Source organism: Vidua macroura, chromosome 1, assembly GCF_024509145.1.
Source record: "Vidua macroura isolate BioBank_ID:100142 chromosome 1, ASM2450914v1, whole genome shotgun sequence".
Lineage (NCBI taxonomy): Eukaryota > Metazoa > Chordata > Aves > Passeriformes > Viduidae > Vidua > Vidua macroura.
In genome coordinates, this window is record NC_071571.1 from 116,742,270 (window position 1) to 116,769,084 (window position 26,815).

At 37.0% G+C, this 26,815-nt stretch overlaps 1 protein-coding gene across 1 annotated transcript in view; it reads right to left on the minus strand.

Annotated features, from left to right (window-relative positions):
- Nucleotides 1–26,815, minus strand: part of TOX (thymocyte selection associated high mobility group box) — a 217,326-nt gene that overhangs the window by 63,515 nt on the left and 126,996 nt on the right. The window contains exon 3 of the mRNA XM_053970238.1: nt 24,483–24,725. Coding sequence (XP_053826213.1) covers nt 24,483–24,725 — 243 coding nt within the window. The remainder of the gene's footprint in view (nt 1–24,482; nt 24,726–26,815) is intronic.

Below are 26,815 nucleotides of genomic sequence, written 5' to 3' on the forward strand. Positions count from 1 at the left end.
GATTAGCAATGATAATATCACAGGAAGTATATGGGCCACAACTTGATACTCACAATGTTTATGTTATGCAAATCTTTTACTATATCACATACACTACTTCTAGCTGCTATTTAAGTAGCTTAACTACAGCTCAGACCTATCAATATGCAACTCCAAATTTTTTTACTTTCACACGTGCTTTTAATTAATACCCATTGAACACTGAACAATTTATTCATGGTATTCAGCAAACTCCACGTTAAGTCCAACACAGAGTCTCACAGGTTCCTCTGCACCGTTACTGCAGCCATGCTAAAGGCTCCCTGTGTTAAACAGGGTACGTGACCAGTCCCCTCCTTGGCTACCACACACTGCCTTGTTCACAAGGGGCTGTGCAGGCCTGGCACCTCGTGTTCTTTTTTGTTGCTGCCTGCCATGAGCATTGCACGGCCAAACAGCGTGGGAGGTGTGTGGGAAGACCCACTACCACACAGGACAAGGCACGATCACAGCCCCGCCATTTGGAGAGGCAAAGGCATCATCACCCTATTTCCCTCTGGGACCATGCCCAGGATGACAAAGATAGCTTGGGAGAGACACAGGTGGTCATGCTGCTCCTTTGACCCACATGCTGGTGAGTAAAGACAGCACTTGGACAGACACAAATGCCACCATGGCTCTGAGTTTCCATGAAGAGCTATTTCCACTTCCTTCTTGCACTGTATTGTGCCTAAGTGTCAGAAATAAGCCCCAAGTGATTTGTCTTTACCCATTTGAACAGTCTTTGCTTGAGCAAGTAGCTCTTACACAAGGAGCCCTTCCAGAATAAATACATTAAAGGCTTGTCTGTAATGCCAAGAATAAAATAAAATAATGTCTTCTGGAAATACATGATAAGAATTATTACAAACCCTACAGAAGACAACACAATAACAAGTTATCCTCTCTCTGTAATTCAATTATAAGGGTGCATTGCATAAGGGCCATGAAACATTTAGGACCAGATATTCAAAAGGCCAAATCTGTATGTTTACAAGCTCAATTTTGTGTTTGCAGTCTGAAGTGGGAGGAGTTGTGCTTCTATCTTACTAATCTGGCGCTCTTAAGGTATCATTAGGCATAGAAGTACTTTGGAAATAAGAATGCCTGCAAAGAAAAGAACAAGGTGATCTGAATAGCTTTGAATAGTATAGTTAACAGCACTAATGTTATAAGATAATTTCTCTTCCTGTATTTACAGTGGAATCTCTAAAGGCCAATTCTCCTTTCTTTAATTTGTAAGAAATCCCCCACAGGAGGATGGCAGGTTCCTCTGAATGCAGAAAGAGAGGGGTGGGCATGTAGTCAAACTTACAGAAGGTTGGGGGGTTTTTTAATTGCAAATTAAAAATGCCATTTAGCACAAAATGGAGCTCTCAGACCAGCCAACAGGGATGGGTAGAATTAAAACATCCCACTGACAATTTCATCCCAAGTAAGCACTCAGTGAGAACCAGAAAATATAACCTTAAAATATGATCATTTTACTCTTAGTTAACATTTCACTGGTGTATTTTAAAAAGCTTTTCCTCCACAGAGGCAAATGGTAAAATGAGGATGCCAAAAGTATAAATGAACACTTGCACATGCTTACAAAGAAATCACCAACTAAGTAACCAGCACAGAAGTCTTCAAAAAGTCATGAAAATATCCTTAAAAACTTCTGAAAATGAGACTGTCTCCTTTAGAAATGCCAGTAGAAAATGTTTAGCTGGTTATAGTTGGATGCAGTTGATGTGTATGTTTTGGAATAAACCCCACGTCTTTTACATGGTTCTGAAATTACATCTCACAAAGACTCCTTGAAGTATCCCAAGTCAAGGCTGTACTTTAATACTTGATAAGCATAAATTGGCATAGAACAGAACAACTACTAGTGGCCAACACAAGCTCAATAGCACATAATGAGAATTTTCACCCATTCAAGACATGACACATAACTTGCTAGTCAGGTTTCCTTTAGAATGATTAAAGTAGTGCAAATCACACCAGTCTCTATCTGGCAGGAACACTAGCCAAAATTTGCCTAAGTCTGTGCTGCTGCTACATCCAGATACAATTCTACCAAAACAAACTTTCCTATTGGCACTCTGCTTATGTCCAGTCTTTGCAAATGAGTCTGTGGCCGTTCTTAATTCCTGCTATTAGACTGCTCCTCCAGCCAGGAGTGGAGCTTGTAAAAACATACAGGGACTGAAGAACGGGTACAGGTCTCACCATGCGAGTTATAAAATCTTCACAAAAGCATCTTTATTCATGCCAGAAAAAATCCCAGTGGCAAAACAGACAACAGTCTGGCTCACTGCACAAATGCCCTGCAAAAGCCAAGACAATAAATAAATGATTCTCATGCCAAAGTTAAAGTTCTGCTATGGACTGAGGTTGAAAACTCTTCAGTTGAACTAAAAGGAAACAAAGACATTAAATGCCTCTCCATTCTCATCCATGTAAAACTTGTGCTATCACCATTTTAATAAAGCTAAATCAAAGAAGGACAACATTCAATGCATGCTACTTATTGCAGTTTTCTGGGGTCCAGGGAAATGATACCATCAGGATAAAATCTAAAATTATGGACTCCAGAACTAATGAAATGAAAATGATTTCCCTAGATCTGAGTACTGTTTACTTCCTCCAGCTAACATATGTATGAAGAGCTAAGTGAAAAGACACCACGAGACAAATCTCCTGGCATCAGGAATGAGTCTGAGAATTACAGGATAGATTCTGGAAAGCCCTCCAGCTGCTCAGAGTGCTCCCCTGCAGGCCACCACTATACTACTCCTTCATGAAGCAGTTTGAAGGATCTCCACATTTCCCAGGCATTTTTAACCACCATGTGCTCCTTACTGCTGCCATCATAGACCTCTAGCCCCATTTCTTGAACCATGCCAGTAACCAGGAGGATTTTGTTTATGCTGTCCTAACCTAACACACCTCTTGAGGAGGATTCTCTGGATATCACATTCAGTCTAAGGAAAGTAGGGATGGCCCACGAGCAGAAGTGCATAGGCATACATCAGGACACAACTTATGCACGGATACACAAAGACACAGCATAAATTCTTGCTTGCTTTTATAGCCCATTCTCTCCATAGGGGAAAATTTTGGCCCTTTATACTCTGTCTATCTAATACAAACAATTACCACCGTCTCCTCCAAGTGGAATATGCACCTGCAATTGTTGGGTGATAAAAGACATTTATCTCAATCTGTTCTGGAAAAACTGACAATGAATGAAGATGAGAAATACTCGATTAAGACCTGGGAAGCAGAGACTGACACAAATTTATGAGTTTTTTTATAATATCTGTATTGTTTGGTGGTGTGGTTTTTTTCCCATACTCAGATACAATAAATGTAATCCTTCAACTCAAATTCTGCTTTGAGGAAGAATACAGAAGCAGAATAGCTTCTGCTTTCTCTAACAAAACAAACAGGTTTAAGATTAAGGAAATGCATTAACTTCACAATGAGAAATGTAAAGCAGATAATTTATTTGTACAAGGGATCCATAATACAGGATTTTTAAGTACAAAAGACTTTTTACATACAACATTTTGAATCCCACCACTCTATTTTACTGCACCCTCCAAACACTATGTGCTGGTAATGCAGATAACATCTTTTCCCCCATTTCAGACAGAGAAACAGAGGTACAGACAGAAATTTCTCCAGCAAAAGTAAAAACCAAGATAAGAGCACTTCTATGCATAACAAAGGTTTAACTCTAAGTCCATCAGAAGCATTTCAAGCCTGTCCAAATATTTTTATGGGATTTGAAGCATGACCCAGAAGACATAGGAGAAGCCTTTTCTGTCAGTCATTAAGTCCTCAATCTGATCTCTTCTTCCTTTGCTCACTTTTACCTGTCTGTAGTGTGGACTGTGATCCTGTCAGAGGAACTATGTGAATTGCACAGAACGATGCCTCAGGTTTTAGCTTTTATATTTTTCGGATTTTGTACTGCTTTAGTGTGTAAGTTCTGAGCTTCATATTAAGGGATAGTAGGCTCTCTTCACAGAGTAGGTAGACAAAACAATTCTTTTTCTAGCTGGGGACCCTGGGCAATCAATCCAAATCTCAGGCCCAAGGGCATAAACAAAGGTGGAATGAAGAGAGACAAACAAGAAGGATGGGATTTCATAATCTCAAGTTTAATAACCTAAATTGGACAATTAACTTCAATATACTAATGGACCAGTACTTATAAAAGTGTGAGAACACGTGACCTGTCCTCTATTTTGTGACCATTTTGGGTTCATCTTGGGTGTAGCCCTGGCTGGGCTCTTGTTCTGGCCAAGGTGTATCCATTGAGGCCTTCTAATAAATACCTACTTTATTCTTTAGCTCCATCTATCCTCTGCTCTAGGTCAGCCTCCACAAGGCATCAAGAAATGCAATGGAAGCGTGAGAACTTCTGTGAAGGATCTTTCAGCAGTTCACCAGAGAAATCATGTCTCTATTCTGTACTTAGTGCAGTAGCCAGTAAAGCTAAAGATGGAGATAAACACCTGTTCTGAACAGACCTTAACATGATTTTTCAGCTAAAGGTAGCTTTCCAATTGCATATGCTTGGAACCCCGAAGGTTCAGGGCTGGGAAATCAGGCATGAAAGACCTAATTCCTTCTTTCATATTAACACTTCATTATTTTTTCCATCTTTAACTGGAACTGACAGATTTTTACTTGATCTTCTACACTAACACCCAAGGAATCATCTCTCCTTTCAGATATGTACACACATTATCGTTGACTGTAATGTCAGTATGAAGGCAAAATTTACATCCATCATTAAACTTGTAAATTCATATTTGACTGTGATACTCTCCTACTCTGCATGTACATGAATAAGTACTGATTAACACATTATATACATACTGATTAATACATTTCCTTGTAGCTGGATGTCCATTGAACTACCCGAAATGATATGTTTAACTATTAGGGCAACTAAGAAACTTATGTAGAAAAATTGTTGTGTGCACACAACATATACAGACTGATCCTAAGATGAAAAATGAAAACACAGTCCTATTTTAGAAGGAAATTAAATATCTCCCTAGGTAAAGAGATATTATGCCATACACAACTACTTCCTGTGCTTTGGAATAGCTTCTTTTCAAAACCTGACATGGGCTGTTCCTTTGCCTTTCCCCCCACCCCTCTGCTGCTGGCCAGTATGTCAGTTTTTGACACATGCTCTGAACCAAGCTTGAGATTTTATTTTATCGTATATCTCCTTCTGAGGGCTAAACAGGCTAGTCTTTTTAGCCAATATTTTAAAGGACTTGGCATAAACCTAAATAGCAATTGTAGAGATGATAGGAGAAAGCTGTCTTTGATTAAAACGGGAGGCATTAAGACCTGAATCAGCATATACGTTTTCGAGAATTGCACTGAATAGAAGGATTCATCGTTTACTAGTGAGGACAGTAAGAATGTATTAGCTGCCTCTCTGGTCACCGCCCAGAATTTGCCAATGTTTTCTGGTTGGTAATGCAGCAAGGCAGCATTTCTTGGCATGTCTGTGCAAAGTGAGAAGAATATGACAAGGTGGTTTTCTTGGCTATGACACTCCCAACAGACTGCAGCATGTGTCAACAGAAAAACCAGAGTGACATGCCTTCCACTTTAAGCGACAGATACATTACATGCCAGAAAACAGCAAAAATATCCCTTTTAATATAGCCACTGAAAAGGTATCTAAAATTTGATCTATGAAACAGTTCTACCAAATAAACCATGTTCACTCATGATGTGCTTGACTGTATTTAGATTACTTATTATATAAAGATCATTATCCTTGATATAAAACTGTCACATATTAAAAAAGACCCTATATGAAGATAAAGGTTCCCCAGAGAGCATCTCAAACTCACACCATATTCCAGTTCTCTGTATCTCATATTTGGGGCTTTTGAGTTAACCAGAAGTCATACTAAAGTACATGTAACCAGACAGCTTGCTCTTGACTTTGTTTCTGAGGAGGCTTATGTACATTATTTATTCAGGGAGCTGTAAGAAATAGAGTGCTCTTATGCAACATGCTTCATATTTGATGGATTCACAAAAATGTACGCAGTGGTTATGTCAGTGCATTTGGTCAAATCACATCCTGATTTTATTATATTCATGCAAGAAATGCATTAGGCATGCTGCTCTGATATAACAAGTTCTTTTGGAAGAGGGCCACAGCCAAAGCACGACAACAGTTTTGTGGTTACAGCTATATTCACACACAAATATATACTTTGAGTCCTATTTTGGTATTGTTTATGTCTGGGCATTTCATAAAATAAGCCTTCTCCACTCCTTTAACTTTGTTCACTGCTTTACTGCAACAGTGGTTAGTTCCTTGTTCAATAATTCTTGCTGATGTGCAACATCAGACAGGATTGACTCTATGTTCTCCAGCTGGCACAACTGTACATTTTCATAAATTACACTAATAAAATTCCTTATATAATGTAGCTGTGAGCAAGAACTGTAGACCTGGAACTCTACCTTTTTCCACAAAGCATGAATAATGATTACTTCTTAGGTGGGTGTAAGCACATTCCTGTTTTATTAGATCAGTCTCACAAAAGAAGGACTGCACTGTGAATGCCAAGATTATTTTTACCATACTATCAAAACCTGAAAAAAGCAGTGTCTATCTGAGGCTACTAATTTATCACATTTTACCTTTATCACTCACGATTTATTCTCTTTTTTTTTTCCTAAGTCAATATCTGCAATGTGTCCTAACTAAAATGTAGGGAATCTTACTGACAGGAACAAATTTAAAACCTCTACTTGCCCATCTGACTTAAAAGACTTGAATATGTCAGTGCAGCTGGGCTGGAGAAAAGAGGTCATCAATTCTAATTTTGTAATACTTGCCAGTCATTTGAGATGTTCAGTAGGACTGCAATTCCTTTCCCAAACTGCTCTGAATTTCATGTGTTCATACAATTTTGAGACTTTCATAAAAAAAAAATCCATAAATTAAATCCTCCAGAGGGTACTGAGGAGTGGAACAGAACATGGTAAGTAATATTGCTACTAAATCACTGGAATCACAAGTGGAAAAGAAACAAACATCTGTTCTTCTATACATATGAATGGAAACAATGGAACATAGTAAATGAGCATGAAAATATCTCCTTGAGAAATAGTATTAATCCACCAACCTCAACTGAATAATCTCCTCATAACACCTTAATACTAATAAGAAAATAAATTATCTGTTTAAATGGAACATTTAGTCTGCATTCAATACAGCCTTGTCATGTTGACACTAGTAAGTTAATAAACAAGTGGGTATTAAATTAGAATACAGGAATAAAATATACACTACTTGAATCATCTGAGGAGAAAATACTTATTTTCAGTCATCTTTTTAAATTGTTATAAACCTATTAGACAGTAAGATCACAGTAAATACACAACTTCAATATGCTCTAATTCTATGCAATTTATGAGATTTAAGCAAATATCAGTGAGAGTTTTAATTTGGATCTCCCAACAGCTAGACAGGATTATTGTGAGTGTAATAGTTTTATGTTCAAGTGGGATTCTGCTGTATTAAACTCTTTGTTAAACAAATCAGTCAAGCTCTCTCTGGAATTTTAATTTTCACCTTTGTAGATGACCGGAGTTTCACTTTTAATGTTTGATTATTAGCATGTACTTTAAAGAGGCAAGATCTTACTGCTTAATATCAGTTTCCTTTCATTTTCACTTGAGTGGAATTATATTTTAGTCCAAAAAGGTTATCACTGTCTGTATTTATGTATCTCCCAGGACATTTAATTTGCAGTAAAAAATGCTCTGTAAAAAAATGTTGCCATGTTGTCAACATAACTAAAATCTGTTTTTTGTTAGGCTGCCAACATTTGCTATCATGTTAACTGCAACAGTTCCATCCTTTCCCAAGAGCAGTCGATAACAGTACTCTCAGCAGCATCACCAGAATCCATATGGAGACAGAAATACAGGTCGAAAATTTCCATGACAAGGCAGCTCGCTGCAAGACTCTTCAATTTTTTCAATGCTGTCTCACACTGATTCTTTCCTGACAGGTAGGTAAGACATAAATGAGTCATCTCATCCTGATTCTTAGATTTGCTTTCTTACTCTAGCCTCAGTCCAGAATTAAAGATACACTTCTAAGACAAGAAGGCCTTCTCCACAGCCCCGGCTTCCCAGATATTCTTCTCAGCTGCCGCCTGGACTCACCACGCAATCTCCACCCACACAACCTCGTTTGAGTTGCCAGAAAAGTCAACAGTGGGTCCAGCTTGCACCAAGGACTCACAGAGAGCTCAGGACACTCTCAACAGGACACAATCTACTGATTCACCATGCAGGAGCAGGGTTATGATCTCTCTGCACTCAGGTGTTCAACACAACTCTTTTCAACAGTAAAATAAGTCTGAAGCCTTTTGAAAGACCCTTATTAGATTGTGTAAGAGCAATTATGGCATTGTCTCAAGTCTCACAGGAAAGACTAAACTATTAACTGATAATAACTAACCATTTGGGCATTCTTACGTAGTACTAAACCAAAAGGTTAAGCTCTTCATCTAAATAATGCTGTGTAGAAGCCCAAGATTTGGTATCATATATCCAGTCAGATGTTCTGGGTATTTTTGAATGGGCAGGTCTCACTGTCTTTTGATCTCCCTTGTCTCATGTCCTGATCATGCAGACCTGATTCTCAGAAAATAATAACAGTAAATGATTAAATGCAACTGATACTTTCCCCTTGCCTCAACTCTGGTTTCACTGTTCCGGCATTTTCCAACAAAACCCTTTTCTGCCAAAAATGCTCATCCAACTCTGCCGTTGAATCCCCAGAGAGTCTCAGGGGAAAGGGAAGCATCTCTTCACTGCTGGATGGAAGCCTGTGATGAGCACATTTTTAGCACAGAAATAAGTAGTGAATGCTAGATATGAATGTGCAACCACTTCTGACCCTCTCTGAGACATGACTACCATACTGTCTGGGAAGAGGGAAGAAAACTTACTTCACTCATGATGAATCCTTGAGATCAATTCCAAACCTCTCCTTTTTGTCACTGCATATTGGCTAACTGTCTCAAACTTTCCCTTAAAGGTAAAATTGAAGTTTTAAGTCCTAGCTAATATCTTTCTTAATTAGAAATGAGTAATGACATACCTTATATAAGATTTTATTCCCAACTTCAAAAGGAGCTACCTAGGTTTCCTTGGTGTCTTTACTTTGAAGAAAATGTCTTTTATTACTTATTTTAGTACAACACATTAAAATCAAATATCTCCTGTAGCAAAACGATTCAAGTCTCTGGAACTCAAATAATTTTCTAATAAAAAATGCATGAGACAAATAAATGCACTTTATGTTCCACAAGAAAAGGCAGTTTCAACAGGCTAATGCTCAGAGAAAATTCATTTTATCAACCAGCCATTTCATTCTTTGGTGCTGTTACAAGCTCCCCGTGGTTGCTAAGCAACCATAATTCATCGTACCTTTTAATGGATACTCTGCTACTGCTGAGAACATTAAGGTGAAGAGAATAAATGCCTTGGGTGAATCTTGAAATCTTTCATTATGCATGTCATTCTATTTCTGTAATGCTATAATGCTGAAATGTTTCTGTGGCAGGAAACTGAGTTGTGGTAATTGCATATTCCACTCATATATGTTTTGTAAGCAGAGCAGCACGTACTTGTCTAAAATGAGCTATTTCTAACATGATTGAAATTGGACTTTTCTACTTCTAAAGGTAGTAAATAAATCTGAGGGGGGGAAAAAAAGAATGAGTCTGGAGGAAAATGTCTTAAATTTTTCAGCAAGAGTGACAAAATCTTATGGCAAAAATTGAAAGTAATCAAACAGGCTTGATTGTAACAGAGAGAGATATGTGAATATTTAGTACACAACTGAAAATGCAAAAAACACAATGAAGAAATCATATATCCTGTGCAACTTCCATATTTTTAAGACACATGACATTCAAAGACAGACAAGTGTGGTAGACCAGGCATCTCTCTCTGCATTATTAAAGCAAACCTCAGGTTTCTGCCAACTGCAAATGTCCAATATTATGTACATTTGCCACCTTGTTGTTTCGGGCCTTTCCTCCTTTTGAGAAATACTTCATTATACCTGCCAAAGGGGCCCTTGTACCATTTCACAATTAGACCTGTATTCTTCAAATACATAGTGAAGACATTATAAGGTAAGATAGAATGCTCAGATAGTGCCAATGATGTATAGCACCACAAAACCCTAAGACGGATCTGTTTCTTTGAGTTCAACCTGCATTTCTTATACTGATTATCTTCTCCTTCACACCTATATACACCATGTGACATGCTCTTAAAAAAGCCACTATATACAGGTCAGATGTGGATTATTTTTTCCTTGTTTTGAACATTAGATTCAGATATACTTTATGTTATCCTTATGTTAGAAAAAAATACAATCAGACTTGGGGAGAATCTGGTTACTTTTTTTTTTTGTATGCACTTTTTAATGTCACAACCCTATTTACATGTGTGGGTTTGTCATTGCAAAAGCTCAGCGACAAGCAGTAATTTAAGTTCTCTTCCTTGATCATTTATAACCTAGCAGAGGATGGTGACCTCAAACTCATGTTGTAGCTGCACAGGCAGTAATCCTGTGTTGTCCAGAGAGGACAGGGAGTCAGGGAGCTCTTATAGCCCTGTTTGTATTGATGTTGGAAAAAGAAAAGTCAACCCTTTTGCTTAACCTATCAGAAGTGGTTGAAGTGCAATTTAAAATTTCTTTGTTAATCTCATCTCTTTTTATGTGACCACTGAATTTCTGAGTGTTTTGGCAATACAATTCTTTAGCCACATGGCGTGAAGGTGGATGACCTCTGTCTCTGACAAACCTTTTGAAAGCTGTTTATCAGGAAAATGATTTGGAGGAAAAAGGATATATGCACACAAATGAAGAGAGGAGAATTGTTGGGCATGCAGTAAGAAGTCAGAGGCTCTGCATCAGCCTACTCTGCAGTGATTGTACTTGTTGAAAAGCACAAGAGGAAACCAACACACAGTCATAACAGGAAAAGTAAGATAGAGGTTCCAAGTCAAAGACAATGCAAAGTTAAAACAAATGCATAGTATGTTAGAACAAATTATTTCTTTCTTTTTCTCCTTCACTCAAGTATTCATAAGACTTCACTTTTCACCAAAAGAAAGCATACTTTGTGGGAAATGGATTTATAGAAAATACTTGTCTTTTCTTACTCTTTTTTCTTACTCTTTTTTCTTCTTATTTTATCTTTGTCAACTACTAGTGAAAAGAGCCAACACGATATGTTTTATACCACTGCCTGATTATTTTTCAGTAAAGAAAATGTTGACTTTCCTCAAACCACTGATGTTTCCTCCAAAAATGTCCCGCAGAGTAAAAGGAGCAGTAGCTTTGCTGACTCATTTTCAAAGACTTTCACTCTTTGCTAATTCAAATCACTCCTTCCCTTCATTCCAAATATTTTCTGTGTAGAGTTTCATTAGTGGGTTTACATGCACCTGAAGAATGTCCCAAAAAATGCATCTCCTAATGATTCTTCTTGCTCTTTCTAATTCTTAGCCAGTGGTGATATCAGAGAGAAGTTACAGCCTGAAAATTCTTAAGAGGCTGAACCACTTGTGACTTCATATTTTTCTATGTAGTTTATCAAAACTATGGGAACAAATACTGGTTTTCCACACATTTAGAGTTGAGCAAAATTACAGTTCCTAAAGTTAAGAATATTAATGCTTAGGTAATTCCGCATTTCCTCTGGTGCAAACCTGCTTAGGCCAGTATCATGCAGTTTTAACAGTGGTAAAAAGTAATATATATAATAAAATAATACAAAATTAATGTTTTAGGCTTCACAGTGCGGTAAAAAAAGAGAATACTTAATATCATGTATCAAAGTAGGAAGAGAACAGCAAACTGAGACCTAACTACTGGAAGGTCACAACCAATAATGTTTCTGCAAATGGAAATTGGTTGCAGAAGCATCAAATGATAATTACTGTTTGCTGGAGAATTTTAATAGAGTTCTACGTCACACTATAAAATGTTTAATTGTAACCCCATTTTAATAACACTATCTGATTAAATGAAAAGACGCCTTGCTGATTGCAATTACAATCTGTCAAACTGCATATTTATTTACAGTTTGGTTTCCTAAAACCATAAGATAAAAAAAGGAAACTCTATTCAGCTTGTCAGCAAACTATAATTATTGCGTATCCTTCTGTCAGTTTCTGCATAAAACTTTTGGTTCTAAAATGGATCTAATTATAACTACATCAACATTTTTATAAATGCTTGCTTTCCATTCTTTCCCTGTCCTTCTCTCCATCCCTAGCAGTGAATTCTTTGTTGCAAAATCAGAAGGAAAAAATTCTTCTAAGCAAATAACGCTTGTTTCTCTGTTTTGTCCTTTCTATCCTAAATTGCTGTTAGAACACAGAAAACTCTATTCAATGTAAATATTATTTATGGCAGTGCACCATCCTAGCACTGTGCTCAAGCAAAGCCATGGGATTAGGACTCTATTGGGTTTTTTCTGCTTTGGCATTAATGTCTGGATATCAGCTGAAAAATTCTTTCCAAGAATATCATGTAGCTCATCTTCTGCAAAGTCTATTTATTGTAATTTATAACCTTTCACAAGAAACAATTTGCCAGACAAACAAGAAACAAGTCCAAATATCTGAACACTAGTGTATGTATCAACCAGTTACAGAAATTACATCTCAAAGAAAGGTCTATTAAATCATCCAACCCATCTCTCAGCCAGTGCAGGATTTTCCCATATGTACATGTTCCAGTGCTTTAACACTACCTGGCAGATTATTAAAAGGGTTTTTTTCCCAACCTTCAACCATTGCCTATTTTTATCCCATTACTTGCAGTGACATTCCTTAGGTATCATAAACATCCATTCCTTCAGCCTAACTTTCTAAGTAATGGATGATGATAAATAAATAAAATATTTTAAATGTGCACATAAACAATTTCATAAAATAACACTATAGCTGAACCTTCAAGAAGAGTTATTTTGCTCAGCATAGTTTATGGGCTAATACAGTCTGGATCATGATTATACGCTAATAAGATTTGGGGAAAGCTGATTATTTTCCTACTGTTTCTTAAATGGTCGAGTCAGCTATGAACCAAAACAGTCTGAGTTAATACACATCTTCTTGGTTATTTATTTCCTAGTTGTTCCATCAACATCTATTACCTATCATACAATCTTAGATCAATATACACTTTATATATATATATATATATATATATAAAAGCACACCTTAAAAATAAATAACAGAATATTTAAAATATTAAATGATCTTCATTAACCTCCAATGCCTGCTGGATGTTATGTATGGTGATTTTTTAAGGGTGAGAACCTCTATCCAGAGCTTGCATAAGGAGTCTAGATGAATTCTCATTTTAAAAATAAGTTAGATCTGTCAGAAATGACAAACTTATGGAGTATCCTGCTTTCAGTGAGATGACCTTTTAAAATCCTATCTTTGACTACATTAAATGAGGGACATTATAGTTCCCTCTGGACCAATTTCTGTGATTTGGTAAGTAACACAACATTATGGCTGCACTGAGCCAGGATCTAAGAGGTCAGGTTACTCATGTGACTTTTTTCTCTTGCACAGCTTTCTTATATTGTCTTTAATTATATAATAATCAAAACAATAAAAATTGTTTCCAAACAGGACATTAGATCATATTTTTTCTCTTCAGTCTTGTTAGAGCTTGCACTGATTTTCCAAATGTCACAAAGAAAAACATTTCAGAATTATGATGGCATTATGAGTGTAGATCATTATTGACAAACAATTTTGTTGACACACCTTTAATTTTATATAATGTAAAATCTAAATTCTCACAATTTATTAACAAATGAAAGCATCTGTTATAGAGCTAATTCTATTTCTTTTGAAACTCTGGGATAGCTAGAGTAGGACAGGATCAACATTAAGCCAGAATATTTCTGAAAATCCCACTGAGGTTTTGAGTCAAGTCACAGAGCTCCTAAAATGCACTTCAGAGGCAGAGGCCACAAATGATGAAATCAGTGCCACAATGCTAGCCACAACTGAAATTACATAGGCCAGGCCCTGGGCAGAGAACTTCCCTGTTGTGAGTTTTTCTCTCCCTGCATTCACAAAGCTGATGACAAGTGAGAAGAAAAACATGTGCTATGGAACCAGCCTGCAAGGTCTTGGACTGGAAATCTGGGGCAGTGGAACATCACACTCTGTGGTTAAACAGATACTTCACTTCTCCCCAGAGCTGACTGCATTTCAAGGACAAGCAAAGCAATGCCTGCATCTTTTTAATGTCTCTTAAATAAGGTTGTTGTATCACTTCCAGGTTGTTTGAGAGCTTAAAAGTCTCAGCTACCGTATTATACAGTCACTGTAAAAACTTTATATTGTGTTGCACATGGCAGTTGAGTCCTGCTTGTATTACATGTGAGGACATCTGCTAGTTCTAATACTGAAAGCTGACTCTCACCACACTGCTAACCACTTTTGTGTTACTGAGCATCAAACATGAAATTAGCTCCTGATAACACTTTCATTATTACGGGTCCCCCTACGTAGTCATTTTCATCCTCCTCCTGTAAGACATTTCTTTTTCAACTTGAGATTCATTTGTCTTTGTTTATTGTGAATTAAATTTTGCTAGCTTTTTAATAAAGCAAATGTTTTTCTCTCCTTCTCTGCTAAAATAAATGTTTTTCTCTGAGGACAGTACCTGACAGATAGGAGGGACTGATATTGTGAACATCTACTTGCACTGTTACGAGTAAACTACCTTCTCAGCTAATTAGTGACTGCAGAGCACTTCAAGGCACAAAGAAGGTGCTTCAGAAGAACAGAGTGCCAAAGGCATTATTTTTCAAATGCTGTCAGTTGTTTTGTGTACAAAAAATAACTTTTAAAAGTTTTGCCAGTGGTTATTTTAGACTGTATACTTTCTGTCAGGTAACTTAAGCTGCACTTAATAACCAGATAAGGACTAAGCCTGTTGCACTAAACAGTTTTTATGCTACTACATAAGAAAGGGGAGTGTCATAAAATTCATTAAACTGAGATCCCCCACATGAGTATTAAGGCATGTCTTGGAAACTAAAGCTTAGTTACTGAGTTAATCTCTGAAATTCTTTATGTGTGAATGAAGGTAATCTTGAAATGAATTAGAAGGAAGTCGCATCTCCAAATAAAAAAACATTGCATTTTCATCCAGGGCCTGATCCTGTAAATACTCCATGAGCAGGCCTTTTTTGGTTAAGGGACTGTAATATCTAGTTTTAAAAGTTTTTTTTCAGTTTACATGATTCTTGTAAGGATGAAGTGAAGGTACCTATACCCCAATATTGTTACTGTCAGGAAACAGAATTTTGAAGGTGTGAAATGAAGTTGTTTGATCTTGTTATCCATTAGGTATCCCATGTCTCACTTCAGCAACTAGGCTAGTTCATTAACTCAATTAGCAAAAGTACCCATTATCAAAGCTACTGTCAGACACTGTAGCCTCACTTATAACTCATGGACTTGGTAAAAAATATTGCATAATGCAGCCATGTGCAGTACATTAATTAAATCCATTGCATCTACTTCAATAATTTGGTTCTAGTTTCAGTCTCTGTTTAGCAACAGCATGGATCCACAATGTGGGGAGAAGGGGGATGTTGCAGATGCTACATCCTGTCTGTAACACTCCAGCAGAGGGCTTCAGTGATTAACAGCGTGGTACATACTTATAGATACATACACAGACATATAAGTATTCATATATATGTATATATGTGTATCCATGTATATGTGTGTATGTACTCTGAGAACTGCAGTTAATTTCAGCTCTGGGTCAGGGCAGGCACACAGAGTGCCCATCGCCACCTATAACATCTCCTTCAACTCTTTTATGTCCCTGCATGTTGGTTGAAAGAGGAATTTTGGATACATCCTGATAATATGTAAGATAAAGTGAAATTCCTCTGTTCACTTTAGATGAAAAGCATTCATTCTGGGGATTTTGTAGCTGAAAGATATGTACAAGCATGCCTTAGAGGTGTTCCTCACTCCATAATGCTTCTTGCTGCCACTCTATACCTTAAGTCCTTTTTTCTGACTGCGTCTATCCATGATATGCACAAAAAATGAATTAAGGAAATTCATTTTTGTATCTTTAGTGTACAAATATAGAGGCAACAGCATGTACAGTGTGCCAAAAGTGCAGTTCAAAGGTGTGTGAGTGAGGCTACAGAGATCCTGGGTCACGCGCATGTGGCTGAAGTACAGCATCACAGGAGCAGTGGAGGTTAAAGATTTTACACGCTGCCCACAGGCAATCCCAACGTGGCATTTAGATAGAACAGGCTTTGTACAAATGAAGAGGAGGTGGAAGGGGGAACAGAGGGGCAAACATCACTCTAAAATGAATCTTTATGTTATTAAAAAGATTAGGGAAGAGTAGACATCCTTACACTTTTAGCATTTCTTAATTGCCTTGTGAAAGAAAAAGGCATAAAAAACCAAATGAGTTATTTTTTACTTCTGATTATTTCTTCAAATCTCAAAACACAAACATGTAGAATATTTTTCTTCCATTCCTCATGCAAAAAGTCACTGGTAAACTCAAACAACGATACTTAAAACTGTGTAAAAACCACTAAAACAGACAAAAACCCTGTGGGATTATTAATTGAACCATTTAAATTCCTTCAACTTGGAAAACCACTAATGTGCTTTCAAATGAAAGCACTAATATGCTCAAAATAAAGAAAAAATTCTGCTAAACATCTATGACTCTACATATGCAAGATTTAAGGAGGAGAATTCACACTCTAGCAGGTGACAGCTGAATTTCCAGCGTGCACATGGCAGAGTTAAGACAGAACATTCTGTAGTGAAGCTGCTTTTGTCCACACACCTTTCTAGTACTGAAAAAAATGGGATGTAATGGTGAATGAAGGGATGTGCAGTCTTCTCAGCTGCTTTTGAGTTTCAAAGAATGCAAATTCATGCATTTAAATGATGAAACAGGTGGAAATAGAGGCTACTCCACCTGATGCACAAAGCCCTACCTTTCATCTGCACTGTGGGCTTCTCCTTCCTGTTTGTCTTCATAGAAGTATGTTCACAGTTTTTAAGAAAGACATTTCACTTCTATTCCGTATACAGGACTTAAGATCACTAAGTTTTTTTTGCCAAAGTGTGAGTCTTCAGAAACATTTCATTATCATGCTGTTCTCGACAACTACATGCAATGTTAAAAGCAGCAGATTAAAGTCAACAATCTCTGCTGCTGAAGCCCCTGAATTTCTGACATTTTCTGAGAGTTATGTTTCCTCTATTTGCATAGTCTATTATGTGTTTTGTTTGACACTTGCAGCTATGATGCTGCTTATGCATTAATCACTCCTGTGAGTACTTCACATGTGAGGTGTTGTATAATCTACCACCCACAACTGAAGTCTTTCTCTCTGCACCACATTCATCTTGTCTTAGCCTGTGTCTATCTGGTTAAAGTCCACGAAAAAAATTATTACAACTAAAGTTATTTATTTTTCTTACTTTTTATATGTAGCAAATAAATTCCTACCAGACAATGGGAAACCACTATGAAAAGGGTCACCAAAGTATTTTCTATAGAAGGCTATTTTTCAAAACTAAGATACATGCCACCTTGTCATTTCTTCTTTAATTTATACTGAAGTTGTTTTCTGACTGAGTTTGTGAAATAGGTGAGCCACATGGATTCTCAAAAACCACACTCAAATAAGCAGGATGCTGTATTTCCCAACTGACAGTAAATCAACAGCTTCATTTTCAATTTTAAAAATGAGACCTGGAATTATTCTAAAAGGAGTCCTCATCATTGGTGTACAAATATTTTCCTACAGTTATGTGCAAATATTTACTTGATCTATCTTTAAGGCAAGCTCTTAGTACTTAGAGACTGAGAGTATAACTTTACCAGATACTACTTAAGGACCAGAAAATAAAATGCTCCACAAATAGCTTCACAGGAATTCTTGTCCTAGTTGACCTGAGGAAGGTGGGGCCCATCAGTGGCCTGCATCCACAGAGGGCTCTCTTTTACTCTGCTGATGTTCTCTTGGCAGAGAAAAGCTGTAGAAATGCTGTCAGCTGAGGTGGTACCAGCAATGTTACCCCTTCCATGAACGCATGGACCGACGTTTCCTGCTGAGAAGGCCCCAGGGACAAGGTGACCCATGGGAAGGCTCTAGTCCTGCTGCTGTAGTGTGGGGTCTCTAAGTCCAGTCCTTGATAGAGCATATCTTTTTTGAGAGATGTCCCATTTGAATTTAATCCTGAGGCACAGAGAAACAACGACCTGCCACAGTACACTACAGATAAATGGCTTATCTCTATCACTGCTAAAAATGCCAGCTTTGTTTCCACTCTGATTTTGTACAGCTGTAATTTCTGATATCATAAGTTTTTTGTAGCACAGTAAAGAGCCTTCTAGTAGCAGGCTTTTTAGGCAGTAGCAATATTCAGGTATTTATAAAATGTTGATCAAATAACATCTTAATCAGCTCTTCTACATATCCTTTCTGTTATCTTTCTGATGAAAAAAGAGTGGAGCAGACATCAGAAGACAAGAAAGATAAAAATTATGTCTCAGAACTCTTGATGGAATAAGTAATCATAATTCTAGTAGAGACAATAAGGTTATGCTGATGGACATGAGCTGGTCAGGGTGTTTGACAAAACATACATTACCTATTGTAATCATTTTCCATGCAAGGCGTATTTCAGTGAAGAAAAGAAACCTGCTTGGGAAAAATGGTGTTGTTTTTTTGTCTTTTTTTTTTTTTTTAAGGGAAAAGAAGAATACAAAATTGCTTAATAAGAAAAAAAAAAAAAAATAAACAACTTTTACACAAGATGTTCCATGACCTTAGCTTTATGATTTGGTGGTTCTGATAGCAATAATTCACTGCAATAAAATTTGGGGTAGCAGCAGGTCTGTGTAGCATAACAGTAAATTTTGATGTAAACTGAAGACCAGACACTAGTAATGAGGCACAAAAGCGAAGTATTCACCAGAGACAAAACATATCTGCTACCACTGGCATGCAATACAAGCTAGAAAAAAGTATCCAAACATGATTCAAATCTCAACACTTAGGTTAAGAGACACGAATTTTTTTTTTTTTTTTTTTGTTATGAAAGTCATTCATCTTGTTTATCAGAAATAATGAATATCTATTTGACTCAGTAGTTTCCACTAACACTTAAAGGTGCAAAGAAAAAGAATCAGCTGTATAGGTCAGCCTCAAGATGAATCATGAATACTTAATTTAGATTAACATGTATGAAACCAGTCAAACAAAATCTCTTAAATGCATCTCAGATACAACAGTCTTCTTTATTGTATTCATTAGCAACTGTACTGTGAATAAGAAATACTAACCTCATTCTACCTGAGATTAAAAATGGCAAGAAAAAAAAAAAAAGTAGCTGTCTGCTTTCTTCCCTGTTATACAATGCCACATTTTGTTTAAGATATTAATCTCTCACAGGTTGCATATCTAAAAATATAATTCATGAAAAAGTATAATGTAATTGTTCAGGCTTTGATGAATTGGGGCATAATGTTAAAAAATTATTCATTGCCTCTATTCTTCTGTCTAAGTGTGCAAAAAAAAAAAAAGCAGCTTTTTATTGCTTTTTTTAATATAAGGACATGGGCCTTTGTGACATGCATTTTATTTTAAACTAATGCTTCTATTATTCCACATTTGAATAATTATAGCTGACATCATCTACTCTTCCGTGGCCTAGAAGATCTTTAGCTCTAGCACACTGTTACATATTTTATGCATTACATGAAATAAAACACCTCAAGATTTCAAAAATATTTATTTTAAAAACAGCATTGAAATTGTCTGTAATCACATTTTCTGCTCTGCTTTGAAAGCAGCATTATTCAATATGCCAGTGGTCTTTTCCATAAGAGCAACATATTAGAAATTCATGCTGCTCTAATATGTCTGAATTTCTTGATGTACTGCACTCCCTATAGACCTAAAGAAACATTTTTGCTTCAGTTTCATATGTCCTGCACATTACCTACTGATGTGGTGGTTGTCAAAACAGTTGTACAGTAGCCTTTGAATTCAAAGTGTTCCTTGACTGTATACTAAAAATGACAATAAACCTAAGCATATACATTATGCTGGCTTTTGTTGCCAGCACAAGTGGAGCATTTGGGAAATCAAACCCTGATTTTATTGTCTTAACCATCTTTTCCACTTTAAACTTAAAACCCAGAAATTTGAAGCATTTCAAGAAATTGAAATCTTCTATCTCTTTCCTGCAAATTTTCTATGGTATATCATCATGAGCCACATTTTTCAAAAAGATCAGCACAAGATTACAAATTAAAGCATTCCAGAAATAGGTTGGGTTTTTTTTCCAACTATGTAAAAACAGCACTGTGATTTTTAACCCTGGTTTCTTGTAGAAAAACCAACTGTCTATAGGATACATTAAAGAAGCTAGAATGTCTATTGATACACAGAACAACTGATAGATATATACAAAGAGCACATCCAAAAGCATTTTTACAGATAAATACATATTCTCATACAACATGCATTTTTTGCAAATGTTAGAAGGGTAACTCTTGTGGTCCTTGAAAATATCCTTTGGGATATTTCAGGAAAACTCACACCAGCAGAAAAAGGCTGGCAAGTCAAGCCCCACCTGGGATCTAACCAAACCCCCAGAGACTTCAACTGGTAGGAAACCAGGAAGGGATCCCTATTCCACTATATAGAAGCAAACGTGTTTACAGGAGCATAAATACATTTTCATTAAACAAACACTTCTATCTATATTAAATTGCATCCAATTAAGAAGCAGAAATAGAAGTCATATGCACAAATTTTGTAGATTTCTGAAGCTCTACCCAGATATAATGAGCGCCTAAAGAAATCTGTATGTGACAGCATTATAGAAATTAATGTGCTTGTGTATATTCTGTATGTCAACTAAGAATACAGAAATTTACAAACATAGAGGTAAATATGTGAACTGACAGCAGAATAATGAGAGGGAAAAATTTTAGTGGTTTAGTTGTTGGATTTCTTTTTTTTTAAATAGTCGGCATGCAGTATGAAAGTCCAATCAATCAAAAAAACTTCAAAGAAGGTTAATTCCAAATTTAAGACACTGTCAATGGCAATGAGAAATTTTCATCTCCCAGCACTGGAAATTTTTTTTAGAAAGAATTCCCACAGTGTAAGAATCTGTAAGAAGCCAATCCCTAGTATGAATTCACTGAGCTGGTAGTGGGCTCTTGTGTGTATTTAAGCACTTCTGCAGAGGAGAATTCTTAGAGAGATTGGGGTAAATCCTGCCATCGTTACTGAAAGGGATTTTATCTGCAGCTTGGAGGGAGTACTGCACAGTATGAAACAGGGACTTCTGATGGGGGGAGATTTGAAGGGGTTTTAGGAAGGGTACATCCTCAATTTTCAATCTGTCCAAAATCACAGAAATCCTCATCTGAAAACACCTGGTAGTTCAGATGGAAGAAAACCACTATACTTAGTGTATGAACTATTTTCCAACTGTTTCTGAGCTCACTGATATTCCTTTCTCACATTTGCCTAGCATTAAGTAATGTTTTGTCTATAAAAACAAACTGAAAAACACTCACTAGTTCTAACACAGATAAAATAGAAGGTATTACTGCTAAAATACCAACATGGGTTAAAAGCTAGCTAAAAAAGAAGGATGTTTAAAGTAAAGAAAAAAATTACCAAATTCAAAAGCACATTGCAATGCAGCTGAATTTGTCCCAATGCAAGTAAAATTTGCTGAAGATATGAAATTAATTAGGGTTAAAGAACAGCCAACAGATTTGTTTCTAAGAATATTTTTTCTAAAAATATCCATTAGTGCCCTGAAAAATGTAGTGAGACACATGTTTTCCAAGTACACTAAACGGTACTTGATATACTAGAAATTATATGGAACCAAGGGTTTAGATAGATTGGAGAAACTTATAAATTATGTTCTATATGAGGCAATATAGGAGTGATTTAGGCAAGAACATGTTAAATGGATCAGAGTTTAATGAGATAGTAAAAAGGAAACTTGGAGATGAGTAATACCACAAGAAAAGAGTCATACTGAAAAGAAAGAGTTAGATGTTCTGGATTATAAAGATTCAAAACTAAGTAAAGAATGTTAACTCTACAAAATCCCCTGTTTTTCTTCATCAGTGCAAAGCCAAAAGAACAATGGGGTCATTCTATTAACTGAAGAAGCCACTGAATTAACTGAAGAGTTAAATAAATTATTTCCCTCAAATTAATTTCTCTCAAGTTATCAAATTCAAATCAGAGGAGCTATACTGCCAAACAGTGTTTGAACTGTATGAAATCGAGGTGTTAGCATTGTACCAGTCATACTAACATGAGCTGTAGCTTCATCCCCTGCACAGACAAGCCAGCTTGAGTTCCAACTATTGCTAGGTAAGAGGTGCTCTTGTGCAAAAAGGGCATGCAAGTTAGGGATAACAGCTGACTTAGCACATGACACTTCAAGGATCATGCTTTATTTATTGAACAAATTCTCAGAAATTATTGTCAAAACACAGCACATATTTTCTTGACATCTGATTTTCATCTCTTCTGATCTTCACTAACAGCAAAATTGCCTAGTTATATTATTCAACTTTTTGTATTTTCCCTCAATGTGATTATTCACTGTGATGATCTACACACTCTCAAGGCCCTTTGTTCAGAGCTTGTTGCAAAAGGTTAATGTGAAACATCACACTTAAAAGAATGCATAGTTCTGAGACATAACCATGGCTCAAAAGAGGTCAATTCAATGAAATACTGCCTGTCTTGACTAGAGTGTCAAGCGTTTCTCTTACTTTTTCAAGTCCTTTCATAGCTCTGATTCTCAGAACCCCACACAAGATTTCACTCAAGCTCTTTAATGCATGCCATCAGCTTTGTAGACAAGCAAGGAAAATATAGGCTCTTTCCACAGCGCATATTTCTATTTCTCTATATAAATCTGCCTCTCCTCCACTCCTCCCATTATTGAGCATAACCCTGAGGTCAGATTCTGACCTCAAACACAAAGTGTGCAACATCCTAGTAAATCAATAACAACTGTGCAACATATAAGAAGCCAATACTTATGCCATCCGCTTTTTGGACATTGTCGGAGGGAATGCACAGCTCCTCAAAATCAAGGTAGCTTTATTTTAATTAAGTTGCAATGAAGCTATGTGACAAAGCAGATTTTTGTCGTAAACTAAGTCTTTTCCAGTCACCATGGCCCCTGGCTCTGGGACTGTTAGTCCAAGGGGCTGATGGAAGCTGAACCTAGATCCCTCAATACCCAAACCTCCATGTATTGTGTCAGCTCTCAGGTTCCCAGGACTGATTTATGTTTTTTAGATAATGTGGTGGGGAGCTAGCAAGCTGGGAAGCCTAAACAGCCTCAGTCCATAAGTGCAGAACTTTTGGTGAGAAGTCCAGACTCTTTATCTCTAGGAACAATAGATTATTATCTTTGACTGTTGGGATCTGCAGCTCCTGGGCAGCCCATTTCGCCCACCTAGAGCTTTAAGTGCCGTGGGATACACACAATGTCAGGCTCCATCCTCTTTCATGGGATTTTTAACTCTTTGGACTAGAATTGTACATCAATGTGAAATAATCTTGTCTGGAGCTGCTATGCAAGAAGTATAATAATTAACTGTAGAGCCCACTTGAAAATGTAACATGTAAAGTAGCTCTGCAGTTGTTGCAAGCAATTTAACATTCAAATAAGTGATTTATAATATCAGGCTTCACAAGATCATGACCATAATGACTATCTGACAGACTTTATAAGCAAGTTGTCCAGTCATTTCAATTGGATTCTGGCTGGCTAAGGACTGGGAACTGTAAAAAGGCTGTAAGATTTGGCCTAGAATCAGAAATAACATTTGCTGTTTTCCAAACGTGCGGTAAACAAGAAAGGAGATATTAAATTTTTGTACATCTCTCAGCACATGCAAATGAGAATGGAAAGTGCCTCATCAGACAAATACAGAACAACGGCCATCTGGATCCAAACCCTGCTCCAGCAGAAGTCAGAGCCTTGAGCCTCTTTCTGACATTATTTACATCCCTGTAAAGGACAACCTTCTACCCAAGGTGGTGGAAGGTAACACTCTGGTTTTGAGGAACTCAGCTGAAAATTTGCCCTCACCTCCACCAGGGGGGAGGATTTGACACAGGGAATACAATGTAATACCCAGAGTCAGACCAGGGCACTCCAAAATTTGAGTGGGGCAGCTGTTGGCCCCCTTGAAGGATTTCAAACAGGTCTGTATTTCCATGATTTTGCACTTAAAACAGAAGGGAAAGACTAAAAGTGCTTACCACAGAGAGGGAATTGGAAAGCAGCGTCCCGTCTTGGCCAAGCATGTTGGAAACTGTAATTTCAGGTAGATCCATGTTTTGAGGGTGGAATGGAAGGAGGCCATTGTGGTTCATGGGATGACACAGAGAGTGGTACCCAGACTCTATCTCATTCAAGTGCACCAGGGAGTGGTCAGGCAGGGATGGAGGAGTTATAGGAGGTATGTTAAAATCTTCACTTTCAAGACTTGGGCCAGGAAAAGACTGGAAAAAAAAAAACAAAACAAAACAACAAACGGAAAGTGCTATGAAAATCAGATGAGCACTGGTCAGTAATAACAATAAAAATCATACAAAACAAACAAGAATAGCCAAACTCACATACTTCTAAGCACAACCTACAATTTAATAGAGAGTATATTCAAGACCCATATATTATACAAGTGAAGTCTCACCATTATGTATTGAGGAAAAAAATGCCTCTAAGGCATAAGAATCTATGATACTTTTCCCTTAGAAATATTTTTTTAAGAGAAAGTGAACTCAAACAGATTTCAAGGGTCCTATTAAAATTTTCTAAGAGTGTTCATCTAGCTGAATACCTTTTTCATGGGAATTGTGGAAAGGGAATGCAATTTATAAAATTAATATTGGCACAAAATGGTTCATTTTACTCCCTGCTACTCAGACCAAGAATTACATAGTGAAGAAAGATACCACTTTTATGCTTAGGGGAGTGCCATGCATTTACTCAGCTAGAAAGAAAAAGAAACAGTATGTACTCAGCATGAGTATACTTTGTGTTTATAAAAGTGCATTTGAATTTTTTTTTTAATCAATTTTTTTTCTTAATTTATAAACTGAATTATACATACATTTTGTCAGTTATCTGAATTAGTAACTCCACCAAACAACTGTTAGTCTTTTGTTGTCTGCTGCCATTAAGTCATCCAACTCAATCTGATCCAAGAAAAAGCCACAGGCAAAGTCAGAATAATGCACCAAGGTGGATAATTGCTATTATTTTTTGTACAGCAGGTAGGCTCATTTGTGGGATAGGGTGGGTGTGTGTGTATTTCTAAAAAGGAAAAGGTGAGCCTAATTAAGGGTTAAAGAGATCAGTTGCAATGGCTCAGCCTGAAAGCCTGCTCTGCTTTTCTGAGAACAGCCAACTCCTTCACAAAGTGATCAGTCTTTGCACATCCCATGCCCACAGTCAGGAGATTTATAGCACAGAGACTACTCCCACCCTTCCTGCCCCTCTTCAGCACAGCAGTCCTGCTCTGAGTGATGCTTTTGTTAATTCTGGAAATGCAAGGATTTAAATACATTCTGCTTCTGAAAAGTATCACCAGAAAGGATGAATATGAGGGCACAATTTCAAAGACCAGCTATTGGAAGAAAATGTTTTCCCCAATATGAGTTTCCAAATGGAGGATAATACGGTGTATGAATTCATGCAGAAGGACAAGGGGAGAATCAATGGCCAATTATAAACAACAGGATTTTTCATTAATCATCATAGTAATAATGTCCTCCTGATGCCTGAGGTTACTCTCTGTACGAGCATGTATACATAAACTTAAATCAGTAAAAACCAAAAAGTATTAAATGTTTTCAGTGAGCTGGTGAACACAGAAAAACCTCCTCTAATGCACATTGCCATGGTTTTGGCTGCTTTGTTTTTTCCCCAAAAATTTGTAATCTCTTTACCAAATATCTTAGTATAAAATAGAACAGGAAGTCTAGACTGGGAAGGCCAAAGTAAAATCCCCAAATATGAAAACAGAACAGGGTTTGACAGTGATATCATTACTGTTATGTGTGAGGACTTTGATTCTACCCATGCATTCCAGCTGTGTTTCTCACTTCCAGCACAGGAGTTTGCTCTCCCTTTGCCCCCGCTTACTTCTTAATGGCAAACTGGTGCAAGTCTACTGACCTCTGTAAGTTGCATTTGCCCCTACTTTTACAAGCCATGATGCAGCCATTTCTCCAAGAGGAAATACAGTGAAATAGACCCTCACTAAATGGAGAGAAGGTTTAAACATGGCAAAGAGAATATCGTAAACAACGATGTATAAATTTTGCAAAACCAAATAAAAGTATTAGGGACAATGCATACACTAGCTAGTTGCTAATTACTATTATATAAAATCCATTATGAAGAAAAAGGTGTCTAAAATGAGTTTAAGATCTAATACCACAATAACTAAACAGCAAAGAAGAGAAATGAGGGAAGGGATAACATCCACAATGCTCTCCTGGACCAGCACTATCCCTGCTGGTACACTACCCTGCTAGTAACAGTAATCCTGGTGAACTTGGATCCATGTAGCCTACAGCTTCCAGGA